The 13353-nt window shown below is 34.8% G+C and overlaps 1 protein-coding gene across 1 annotated transcript; it reads right to left on the bottom strand.

The window, feature by feature from the left end:
- Positions 1 to 8136: 8136 nt before the first annotated feature.
- On the bottom strand, positions 8137 to 13353 carry LOC110027684. Its single transcript, XM_020729201.1, has 5 exons — positions 13260 to 13353; positions 13091 to 13217; positions 11960 to 12983; positions 11777 to 11879; positions 8137 to 8326 (listed from the first exon to the last, which is right to left on the bottom strand). Exons 1-4 carry the CDS (start codon positions 13351 to 13353, stop codon positions 11784 to 11786), a joined length of 1341 nt encoding a protein of 446 aa, XP_020584860.1. The 3' UTR covers positions 8137 to 8326; positions 11777 to 11783.

Below are 13353 nucleotides of genomic sequence, written 5' to 3'. Positions count from 1 at the left end.
GGGGTATTTATGAATGATAATTATACACTCATAAACGACATTCGTGGGCTAGTATTTATAGCTAACGGGCCTTCCCGAGCTTGCCAACCTCACGGTTTCATTGAACTGCAACTTTGTGCGTGTTTTTTCATGTGGCACGGCCCCAATCTGAGAATTTGCGGTCGAACTTGGTGTTTGGATTTCGCGTTTGAGGCTACCCGCCGCTAAAAAAGGTGGAACGCGAGCCGTGGGATCAAACCTGCGGTCCCACATTATGGAGCTGATTTTACCTCCTTGACCCGCGCTCCCCCGGCATTCGCTGTGACTTGACGCCACGCAACCTGTAGATTTTCCTCTCCAACGAGCTCCTAGTTTGTCTCCATTTCCCACGTCCCTCTCCCATCCTACTCCGAGGCGAGCAATTTCAAAATGCCGTGCCGTAACTCTTCTTTCAGCCCTTCCTCGTCGACGATTCTTGCTGATTTTGCTGTGCAATTGGATTATTGCATACATACACCGCATGCAGAGATGCATGCGGTGTCTGATCCTGACCGTAAATCACGGTGATCTACGGTCAGGATGCAATCAAATTTTTTTTGAAAAAAAAATTTTAAAGTGGGGCCCACCGAAATACATCATAATCGTAGATCACTGTGATCTGCGGTCAGGATCAGACACCGCATGCAGGATACCGCGTGCATCTCTGCATGCGGTGTATGTATGCAATAATTTTTCCTGCGAAAGTGCTCTAACTATTCTCTTCTGTGCAGATAACTAGGCTGCCCTCTGTCGTCCCTGCAATTATGAGGTTTCCTTTTTGTGCTCTAGTTTCTCTATTCTCCATCTAGAATTTTTATTTGTCACGGATTTTGGTTCTCGAATGTTTTTTTTAGTTACTATGTGAGATTGGGGCTAGGCAGTTAACTGGATTTGCATTATTTTTTTTATACATTTTTGCTGTGGAGTATATTATTTTCATTTTTCTCACTCTTCTTTATATAATTCAGGGTTTTGTAACAGTTAAAGCCCAAAAATGTGAGTTCGTTTACTGCACGAGTGCACTTATAGTTTATTAATCGTTGAGATTAAATGGATTTGTTTCTGAAGCTCTGCTAGCTCCAATAGATTTAAAGGTCTGTTTGGGGGCAGCTATTGATTATTTATAATCTGCTGATAAGCAGATTATTCTGACAATCTGATAATTTGCAGATTATCAAGATAAGTTGATTTGTTGTTTGAGAGAGCTTATTCAGAACAACTTATTTGCTGTTGTTTTTGCTGTTGTTGTTGGATAACCCAACAGAAATACTTGAATTACACCTAGACTCCAATAGAAGTACTTGAATTACACCTATACTCTAACTAGAAGTACTTGAATTACACCTAAATTACACCTATACTCTAACAGAAATGGAATGAAGCATTCATCTTCAAATAATGCAGAATGTAAGTCAAAAAATTTTTTAAGAGACAAAAAAACTTATCTTTTCCTTCACTATTCTCCATAATCACTAACAAATCAAACATAAAAAATCCAAAAATACAAAATTTCATACCGAACAAAAAAAGACAAGAAGAAGTTTCGATTTTACCTGTGCGAATCAGAAAGGATAACAAGAAGACAGAGGCCTTCGGCTTGAGAAAAGAGGAAGCATGGAGGGTTGCGGCTACACTTAAAGAGGAGAGGAAATGGCTTCCTCACAGTTGGACTAGTTACAAACCAAAGAATGAAGGAGAGGAAGTGGCGTTTAGACTGATTTGCAAAATCAAAACCGTTGGGGAGGGGGAATAGTTGGGTCTTCGATTCGGAGAAAGGGAGCGGCTGGAGCTTCGAGTAGGACAGCGAATGGGAGGCTCCGTTTGGGGGAGAAAATACGAATGGAGAGGAGGAATCAGAGAGATGGCGCCACCGAACGTGAGCCTCGGAAGACAACCACCGAAAGTGGAGAAGAAGAGAGGCCAGGGCTTGTCACAGTCGCTTCCGAACCCAGCAGACATTTCAGCGCAGGAGTGAACATCGCAGTCGCTTCGGCTGGTTGTCATAGCTCGTTTGTGAGAAGAGAGAAGGTGAGAGAGGCGAGGGAGAGCAGAGATGAGAAGGGCAGAGGATGAATTGTTACCCTAACGCGAGTTCTGAATGCAGGACGCAGGGATAGTCCCGCGATCGCTCTTATTAACAAAATGAGGACCCAAAAGGGCCCTAAGGGCCATTTCTAGCATGAAATGACTATTTTTTTTTTCAAACAAAGCAATTATTTCAAAAAACAATAGTGGTCTACCTAGTGATTTGGAGAAGTTTTAAGCTTTGGAGGTAAATAATCAAATGAGGGCATGCTGACAAAAAAGGAGGTCGCTAATATCCTCCCACCAATGGTTAATATTAGAAGTTTTTTTTTGAAATAACAAATATATGGGTGTCACAGTTTTGTTATAAACAAATTTACTAAGTAGGGGTCGAATGATCATTTTTTCAGAAACAACTGCTCTACAGTTGTTCTCACACAGCTACAACAAACAAATAACCAACATCCCCGCAGCAGATTCCCAACAGCAGCTTCCTGGGGCAGCACAACTACAACTGAAAAGCTACAACTGCCGCAAACATACCCTTAATGGCTGTTTGATAGCAACAGGATTTAGAATCTTGCCAAACAACAAAAATGAAATCTTTAACTCATGCAGGTTTGTCTTACATCCATGATTAATTAAATATTGTTGGAAGCAAAGATTTATAGGATTTAGAGAAGAGGAAGTGAAAGAAAGAGGAGGTTACCATCCTCGATGCTTTCTGGTAGTAGCGGAGTTGAAGAAGGAGAAGGTTGAGAGTTTTAGATTTCTTTGTACTTTGTTATCCCGTTGTTGATTTCGCAAAGCTATCGACCGCACCTGTTGCGGATCGACGGTAACCGGACAAACAATTGTTAATAGGGTTATTATTTTAACGGTGGAGTGTTGCTTTTTTGTGTTTATTTTGATATTTTAATTTTGAAATATGTAAATAAAAGAGTTTTGGTGTGAAATAACGAAAGTTTTAGGTTCTATATATATGTAAATCCCCCTAAAATGATTTAATATTCTTTGGAGCATAATTATGTTCTCTTCTAGCACTTCCTTCACATGTTTTCTTTGGGGTTGTAGGAGCCCACAAACAATACGAGACCTAACGTCCTAAAAAAATACAACAATAACAATATATGACTTCCCTTATAGAATTATTCTCTATTGTAAATGATGCCAAGTCATTTACATTATGTCATCATTTGTGGTAAATTCTAGTATTATACTTGATATATTATCAAGGAATTTATACTTTAGACATAAATCTCGATGTATTTTAGGTAGAAGATATTTAAATTATAGATTCAGGATCTTCTAAGTTTTGATTTCAACAAAATTATACTGGTGCTGAGCATCTCGACAATACAATTCTCATGATGTTGAAACTAATTAAATCTAATTTCAAATAAACTCAAATAAAAAAAATTTAAGTGTTGTCAAAGGCTTTGGTACATCAATTGGAAGTGTTGTCAAGGACTTTTGTATATAAATTGGAAGATTGAATAATCTCTAAATATGGCTTGCTTTTATAGTCAAATCAAGCTACTCGACAAGGGAAATCTTACAAGTCCAAGATTATCTAATTTTGAGTTCATTAAAACATTTAAATATTGAAAAAAAAAATAATTTATGATCAAGGGAATTAATGTGTATGCTTGTTAAATTTACTAAAATACCCCTAAAAAAAGAATAAATTGACCAATATTCTTCACTTGAGAAGGGAGATGAGGATATAAGAGTGAGCTAACAACTTAACTATCAATTGTGAAAGGAAGTGCAAGGGAACAACCACCAGTTGTTATCGACCATACTAGCAGTTATTGCAACCAATTATAACTATTTTTGCACGAACTATAGTTGTTGTAGCCCAAATACATCTTTTAAAAACAACAACTGCCATTATTACCACCGAACATAGTTGTTGTAGTGCAATTACAAGTATTTTAGCCAAAGTATTCCTATACAATTATGACTGTCAATTTTTTGTAATCTCATCTTTTCTAATTCAGAAGAAGAGTGACTATTTTTTACTTTCAATTATCTAATGAATTAATTTGACTTGACTAAGCTTTATAGATTTTTTCTTTTGTAGGATTTTTTTTCACATAAAAATATGATTAATCTTAAATTTCTATATATATGTTTATTGAAAAATTATACTAAGCTAAGACTAAAAATTTCTTTGTTGTTGATATTATCTTAGCTATTTTATGATAAATAAATGCTAGAAATTATTTAAATTTTTAAATTTAGCAAATTATTTGATACTTTCATGATGCATATGCCTTTAATGATATACATGATTTTTAAAATTTTAGGTATACAAAAATTGATCCAAGAAATTATTGTAAATGAGCGTTTTATTTAAGTTTTTAGTCAGCAATTTGTCAAGAGAAAGAAGAAAATGTTCGAAAATACTAATGAATGAGTGGACCAATGTTCAAGCTTGCACAGTCTTACTTGCTGCCCTAATTACACTCAACAAAATTTGTCGTCTAGCATGGATCTCGACGAGCCAAACAAATCTCGACTTAGTTTTTTGAGCAGAGAAAGTTCAAATTTCTATTAAAAATCTTCAGAACTCTTATTTCAACAAACATACCATCAAATTGACAGATTCAGTGAGACAAACTCAATGAAAATGGAATTGATTGAGTCAAATCAAGCCCAAATTTAACCATTAAGCCATTATTGGAAGCTTCTCCAATTGTTAAACTTATTCAAATCTAACAAGCTTATAGTCAAGTCAAGCATCTCGATGAGATTAATTCAACGAACTCAAGATCACTCAATTCTGACACGTTAAAGGTACTCAAATATCTGCATAATGTCATTTGATCAAGGAGATTTCTCTAAGTCATCCAATTGAGTAGTTCATATTATTTCCTTATTTTCCCGGAGATCTTTCCTAGTCTATAAATAAAGCTCTTGTCCTTCATGAAAGGGGAACAAGACCTTACACCGAAGGAAGCCTAGAGCTCAGAAGAGAAGGAGCTGAGGTTCAAATTCTAAACTGGACATTCATCGAACGTCAACCGCTTCTGCAGTCGACAACCACTTTAACCATCCCTCATCGACCTTTGTTGACCTCCATCGAGCATCATCTGTTCATTGCAGGGAAGCCTCTCACAGAGTGACGACATATGCTACGAAGTAACGAAGCATTACGCGAAGTAACAACTAGCATTGCAGAGTAAAGAAGGATTCTTTGAAGCAATGCATCTCAAAGGCTATGTAACAACACACTCTGAAGATGGCACACCAACAGATATTAAAGATGGTGTAAAATGTGTCTTGAAGATGGTTTACCAACATCTCAAAATTAGTGCAATGATGTGCCCTCATATGATACAACGATGCCTCCCAAAGCTGGTGTAACAAAGCACCACACAATAATTGCTTAAAATTGTTGTCGTCAGGATACAATGACTTTCTTCGAACTTCTGAACCTCCCTCATTGCATCACACCACTACTCCTATCTTTATTCACAGTTCATGCAAGTCCCAACTCTAGAACAGTATCTATGTTGTTCACAGCTTATGCAAGTCTCGACTCTGGCCTCTGCGGCCTACGAGTGTTATGATAGCTCATGTAGCTTCCAACTTCGACCTTTATGGCCTACAAACAATATTATAGCCCGTGCAGCTCTAAATTCCAGACCCTGTGGCCTACGAACGTTATCACAGCTCATGTATCTTCGAACTCCAACCTCTCAGCTCATGCAACTCTTAACTCCAGCCTCAATAACCTATGGACATTATCACAGCTCTGCATCTCCCAACTCCAGCCTCCATGACATACATATATTTTCACAATTCTTGCAACTCCCTACTACGGCCTCTTGGGCCAACCGATGCTCATGAAACAACTATCTACTACTCATATGACCAGTTACTACCATGACTTTCAACTACAACCTCTACAACAAACATGTGCTACAACCATCGTCTATAACATTCATGACAAACTATTACCTTTATAGATATCAATTACAATCTATGCGGTTTGCCACGACTATTATTATTGAAACAATGTTGTATATCAACATTGTAATTTTATCTTCTCTAACTCAAAAGCAAACTAGGTATGTGCATGTGTCATAACATAGTGAATTATTTCAACTTAACTAGACCCGAAGATTGTTCCCCTTTACCAGGGCTTTTCATGTAAGAACTTCTGATGCGTTGGATTTTCGTGCAAAGCAAATAAGCTAAATAATCACTCCATCAAGTATCTGCTAACATGTATCAACTATGATGTTCATTAACACAAATTAATATATGAATTAGCTAAACTATAATATTATTATATTTCTCATCTGAAAAACTTTAGCAAAATGCTAAAAAAAAAAATTAAAAAATGTCCATTAAGTCAAAACTCTCACCCCTCTAACAATCATTATAATTATAAAATTCAACTACCAACATCAACATTTTGTTTAAGTTGTTCCTAACAACTTAAAATAATATGTTCACACTCAAAGCTTTGCTTGGATTCCACGTTTATCTGCTCCTTCAGCTTCAAGTAAAATAATATATATATATAATTAAAGAATAATTAAACTCAAGAATTTAATCGACATATGGCAGCAATCATATTTAATTATTCATGCAAATATTATTCATGTAAATATTATTGTTGGTATATTATTCACAGATAAATAAAGCAAGTCAATTATGAAAAAAATATCAATTATGAAAAAAATAAAAATATGAAAAAAATAAAAACTTGTGTTAATATAAACTTGTGTTAATATTATACATGCAAATATTATTCATGTAAATATGTTGTTGGTATATTATTCACAGATAAATAAAGCAAGTCAATTATGAAAAAAATAAAAAATAAAACAATTTAGAAAATAGAAAATATAAAAAAAAGGTCAATTTAGACGGCGAGGAAATTATTTTTATAGAAAATAGGCGTGCTTGGGAAAAAACATATGTATCAGAATTATGTTCGGGCAGAAAAAAATTATTCCATACGGACACCGCGTGCAGAGATGCATGCGGTGTCGTCCAATCTACACCGTCGATTACCACAAAGATATATTTCGGTGGGCCCCGCATGCGGTGTCCGTATGAAATATTTTTTCCCGGGCAACAACCGTGAACATTTAGGAGAATTTACATGCATACCACTTACATATCTATATTAAAGTTTAGGTGTTAGTGTAAATAAGAAGGGATTAAGCGTATATATATCTAAACCTTTCAATAATGAATCATTTACATACATACCACCCCATTTTTACGTATTACATATTTAACACCTAAATCTTGCTTTTTCTTATTAATAGCACCCAAAATTTTCACATCACATAAGAAAAACTAGTATTATAACTTTTAAAAAGAAAAAAAATTACTTTCCATATACAAGTAAAATGACTTTTATGCAAAAAATTGAAATTTAGATATTATATATATAATTACATAAGAATTGAGTGGTATGCATGTAAATATTCCTCTCTCTCTCTCGTACACAGCGTTGCATACGTCAGGGGTTATTCAGGGCGTACATGGGGGTTATATCCAGGTTATACCCCCTGTAACCTCCGTGTAATTCCATTATAACCTCCGTGTAACTTATTTGTACCTATGAAACTACAGAAGTGCGGAACTCATTTGTAGGTTATATGTAGTTTACAAAGAGATTACAAGAGAATTACAGAGGAGTATAACCCCGATATAACCATCCTGTACCCCCTTTATAACCCCTGGACGTACGCATCGCTACATACGTCTTATGTACGCAAATATTTTCCATCTCTCTCCCATCTCTCTCTATATATTGTAGAATTATAATAAACATATATGAATAAAGTTCTAAGTTGCCTTGGAGCATATATACTAATAAATATATTTTGCATTTGCCAAAAAAAATTCCTCCATATTAAAATTTCATAAAAAAAATTTGATTAATATGTCTTTTGATAGAATTTTTTTTTTTGAAAAAAAAAATAAAAATAAATAATTTAGTTCAAAATAATAAACTACTAATTTAGATATGATATGGAGACATCATGAGAAATAGTCATCCTTACATCAACAACAAAGTAAATTTAGTTAATCTATATCATTTAATTAAGTATAGTCGTCAGCAATGAAAGACTCCACCAGTTTTTTAAATATTAGAAAAGCAACGGCTACATACACAGATTGAAGCAGTCATCTTTATTCCAGCAAAAAAGGAAGCTTATTTGTAGAATGTGAACGGCAACGTTTTGCATCCTTTCAATGGACAGAAAAGATCTGGAGGTAACCCAGCAGGCCTTTCGGGTATCTATGCCTGATCTAACAAGCAAATGAGTATGAGCAGTCTAGTATGAATTATCGAGTACAAGTTACTGAGAATGAGTTGCTAAGAATGAGTCGGCAGATAAAGCATATCAATTAGATTTCATTCATTTTAGAATTGAAAACTTAGATCCCGATGTGAATTTTCGTTTTAGATGTGGAAATTAGACTTCTCACTTGAGTGTGCAATGAAAATTGTTACATCTTATGAAATATCTCATCTTAACAACATATTTCGGTGTGCACTCAATCGCGTATGGGGTTTGCGGCAACGGCATGCTTAGTACTATGATTGACTTTCCATTTGGAAAATAAAATGTGAAATAAATAAACTTGTACAAGGTTTGGTGTAGTTATGGTGACAAATATTATATCTAAGAATTAGATATAATGCAAGCCGGATCATTTAACATTTTAGTAATGTTAGTTTCGTCGAAGATTATTGTTGGTCGAGCATTGATTCTTAATTCATTAGGATGACTCCCTCTAATATTGTATGCCAGTGTAGCTAAATTAGCCTTCGCACAAATATATTTATGTCATATTTTGTCTCTGAGTGAAGAACAAATCATAAATCTAAGCATCATCGTCCCAGCAACTTTTAACTACTCTTAAAACATAATGTGAAAGTGGTTTAATAAAAGTTGATGAGACAAGAATACTTAGGTGGAAAAGTGGTTTTACGCTTGCAGAGAAAATGTGAAAAAATTATACTCGTGAAATAATTGTTGTAGCTACAGTGACAATCAAGATTGGAGGAAAATATGGATAAAATGTTCATCAATAATTAGTGTTCGACAGCCCTAGCAACCTCTGCATGTTGTTAAAGTTCTGAAAGTTATCTAAAACGTTCATTCCTTTTAAAATGTGTTAATTATTGTCAGGTTTCATCATTTTTTACTACCAATCGACCAATAGATTTACTAAATTAATTAAACACAATGTATTAGACTAACCACATTCTAAGTAGCGTCGTAGTGGATGCTAAGGAAAATTTGGATAATGTTTTGAGATTAGCGGAAATGATAATCAATGTCGCAAGCATTGAGTGTTTAGAGGGCTGTTTGGTTGAGTGAATTTGTGTTGTGTTGTAATTCTTTTGCAAGAATTAGAGAAAAATTATATGTTTGATATGAAGAAGTACAAATATAACGTAAGGAATAAATGAATTTGAAGTTTAAATCGTAGTTCATTTTGGTTGAATTTAGAATTCGGCCTATTTGGCTAAATTTGAATCAACATTCATGTAAAATATTATAGGCAAGCCGCTGGCCTCCGCCCACCTTCGCCGATTGTCCATTGTGCCGCCACCCACAACCCCCAACTTCAAATCAAAAAAAGAAAAAAAAAACTATATTTATTTTACAATGAACAGAAAAACTTTAAAGTACTTCAAATACATTGTAAATCATGTACTCTACAAACTTTTCATATTACATCTCATTTTCACCAAGCCAAACAACCCCTTAGAAAGGATTTGAGTGCGGTTCAGTATTCTTATGAGAGATTCAAGTGAATAAAAAAATATAAGCAAATATACGTAGGCTACTAAAAAATTAAAATTCAGCTTCAATTGTGATTTCTATTACACCTCTACCATAAAAGGATGCACTACTGTTCTAACAGAGTTGCTTTCCAAGGTTTAAACTTCTGGAATTGTTTTTCAAGCACATTTTCTTAGTGCAGTTTAAAAATAGATGAAAATTAATATTTTTTCAAATAAATTCATAAATTTATTTTTCATTTTTTTTACTTAAAATTAAATTTATTGCATTTAAAATGCTTTAGATAATATATGGAGCCTAAGATAAATTTTGATTTCCAATAACTAAGCATACAAATTGTTGGAATCCTAAGAAAAAAAGATACATGATAAAATAATTATGCTTATCCCCCACAAATAGTTAATAATATATCATATAAATATATGATTATTAATATAATAAGGAGCTATAGTTATACGCAACAAGCTATCACACCCTTTGCTTATGCTGTAAGGCAAAGAATAGCCAAGAGATTCAAAGCAGTAGGGATAGGTTAATGAGTTTTTAAGCAAAAATTACACTAATAAATTTCAAATTATTGGGATAAGGCTAATGATGATGATGATATTAGACCAAAAATGATTAGCGTTATCTACTAAATTGGGAAAGAAGACAACAATAATATACTAATAAATACATGTGATTGTGCGCTCTTTGATTGCTTAGAGTTTTAATATTTTAGATCAAATGCATCAATCATAAAATTGGAGTAATGTTCAAAACTTATGATAATAAATTAAAAAAAGATATAATTTGAGTTGAATATCCCTATAGATTCCTAAACAAAGAGATGAAAAATCTTAATTTTTTATGTTATTAAACAACAACAAAGCCTTAATCCCACTACGTGGGGTTGGCTACATGATCCCTTTTTCTCCATTGCATCCTATTTAGTGTCATATTTTCATGTAGTTCTAATAAATTAATATCTTTTTTTTAACAATAAGCCCAAGTCTTCCTAGCTCTACCTCTGCCTTTCTTAACATAAGTCGAATCTAAAACATCTACTCTTCTTATCGGATCATCAGATGGTTGACGTTTAATGTGACCAAACCATCTAAGGCGATTCTCTCTAATGCTCGTCCGTCACTGGAGCTACACCAACGCTCTCACGGATATATTCATTTCACATTTTGTCTCTAACTGTAAAGCCACTCATCCACCTAATCATTCTCATCTTGGCAACACAACTTAGTATTATGCTTCTCTTTTAAAGGTCAAAATTCAGCGCTATAGAGCATTGCACGTCTCATCACCATCTTTTTATGTTATTGAATTATAAATGTATAATAAATATGCAAGGTAAAAATTTTTTTTGGAAAAGCAAATGGACAAATCTCTAATTAGTCTCAGAATAATAGTTTTAGAAACCAAACCAAGCCAGGGCCAATTACTGACTCCAAATCTATAACTGAAGTTATTTTTTAATTTTTAATTATTTATTTAATTATTTTGGGTTCCAAACAATTCTACCTAACCTTTAATCTCCCATTTGGGATATCCAATATAATACCGTATGATTGATTGAAAAGTCTTAAAGTTCCTGGAGTCATTTTGGAATTTGCTCAACTTACCTAAATTTTAAGCAGCCCTACAACTATTTCAGAACAATAACAAATTATCTAAACATTTGCTAACTAATAGATAATTCAACTGAAACAAATTTATACATGAAATGCAGCCCTTTAATAGTCGCACAATTTATTGAGAGATGCTGAAACAAAAGTACACTGTTGCTGCAACAAGAAATGAGACTAGACACACATTGACAAGAGAAGGCTAGCTCAGTAAGAAAAAAAAAAAAAACAACAAAAGAATAAAAAAATCAACTGGTTAAATTCTATCACAGACTACTTTCCTGGTAAATTTTTAGTGCTAGAAGTGATAAGAAACCATACGATTAAATCAAGCAGTGTATTCCACATTACTGCGTGTTTCAGAGTTGAGGGCTCTTTCCAATCTTGTTTCGAACGGAGTGAAGTATAAATTCACCCGTTTATCCTGCAAAAAACATAAAAAGCAATCAGTTTGCTTCGATTTTACAGAAAACTCATGCCTCCTATTCATTTTTTTTTCTTCACCTCTCTGTATTTGCCAGTTGTGTTTGGAATCCCTCTTTCCTCAGATATAGAGCTCCATGAAGAAGACGACTCCTCCCCAGATTTAGAACTCCAGTATCCACCCACTGTTCCCACAATAGGAACTTCTTCAGCACTCCAGCTCGGGGACTTCCTCGGTGATGAAGTTCTGGATGAGTGCTTTATGTCTTCAATGGTTAGAGCTCCTAAAATCGGGCGCTCCTCCTGGCTTATTGAAGAATTTGAAAGCATTGAATTGCTCCTTTGCGGTTCAGGTTTCGAATTATTTGGAGAAACCAACCAGTTTGAAAGGCTTGCATCCAAGGCGATCTCTTGCTTGCCAAAATCATCAGGATTTGGGTTTGAAGAGAATGACTTGTGGGGTCTTTCAGCCTCTGAAAAAGTGGGTTCTGGACTAATGAATGATCTAGTATTGGGTTCAAATTTCTTGTTGCTCGGATTCTTTGAAGTAGGCCGAACCTTAAGTTCTTTCCAATGTGAAATATTTTCTACTGGGTTCAAAACAGAGTTGATATACCTGCTCCGGTCTCTAACACTTGCTTTGGAGGAAAAGGGCAGCTCCACGTCTGTATTAGATTCAGTAGTAGTATGATTGGGTTTGGTAACATCGTGAAAGTGTTTACTTTCGCCCTCCATATGAAGAGAAAAGTAAGAATCATAAGACTCCTCTTCATCCCCATTGATGCTGATGTCATCACCTTCATCAAATTCATTTTCTTCATCATCATCTGAAGCTTCATCCTCTTCATCCAAGCCCTCATCATCGCTGCTGTCACAGTTCTGATACCTATGATTTGGAGGACAAGCTGCTGCAATCTTCGATTCATGATTGCACTCTTCCTCTTCCTTATCCTTCTTCCCCTCCTTCGCTTCCCTCACAATCTCACCATCTTCAGTAAAGTCTTTCGAGTCTTCATGAAAAGGCACAATCTCAAACGTGGTAACATGCAGATCAAAAGTCACTTTCTTCCTGATATTAGAAACTGTTCCTTGCTCCTCGTTTTCGCTGGCCATCAAATAAACAAACTTAACTTTTCTCCTCAAGTCGACATTTTTACAAACACATTACAATCATAAACCAAAAGGACAAAATGTTAAAAAGACGGAGCATGCCTTAGCTTTGGAAAAGGGTTAACCGCAGCAGCTGCTGTTTCAGCGATGATTTCAATGCCGGAAGAGATCGAGCGGAAATAGGCGCAGCTCTCCTTCTCCTGTGTAATCGCCCGAGGGAGTAAAAAAACTGAAAATTTAAGCGAGAAGAGCAAAAAAAAAAAAAAAAAACCAAAACCACCATACTTTACAGGTGATGATTTCTTGTGCTTCCTGCACCTTCTACGGCCATTAGAGCCCTTGAAACAAAGAAAGAAGCAACCCAT

Source organism: Phalaenopsis equestris, unplaced genomic scaffold (genome assembly GCF_001263595.1).
Source record: "Phalaenopsis equestris unplaced genomic scaffold, ASM126359v1 Scaffold000436, whole genome shotgun sequence".
Taxonomy (NCBI): domain Eukaryota; kingdom Viridiplantae; phylum Streptophyta; class Magnoliopsida; order Asparagales; family Orchidaceae; genus Phalaenopsis; species Phalaenopsis equestris.
The sequence above is the reverse complement of the archived record's forward strand: the minus strand, read 5'-3'. Positions and strand labels throughout refer to the sequence as shown.

Bases quoted from the DNA above. Each gene is read 5' to 3' on its own strand.
- LOC110027684 (XM_020729201.1), bottom strand. From the start codon at position 13,353: ATGGGTTGCTTCTTTCTTTGTTTCAAGGGCTCTAATGGCCGTAGAAGG. The intron at 12,984-13,090 runs GCATGCTCCGTC...TTTGATGGCCAG, and splicing joins AACCCTTTTCCAAAGCTAAG to CGAAAACGAGGAGCAAGGAA. The intron at 11,880-11,959 runs GTGAAGAAAAAA...TGTTTTTTGCAG, and splicing joins CAACTGGCAAATACAGAGAG to GATAAACGGGTGAATTTATA.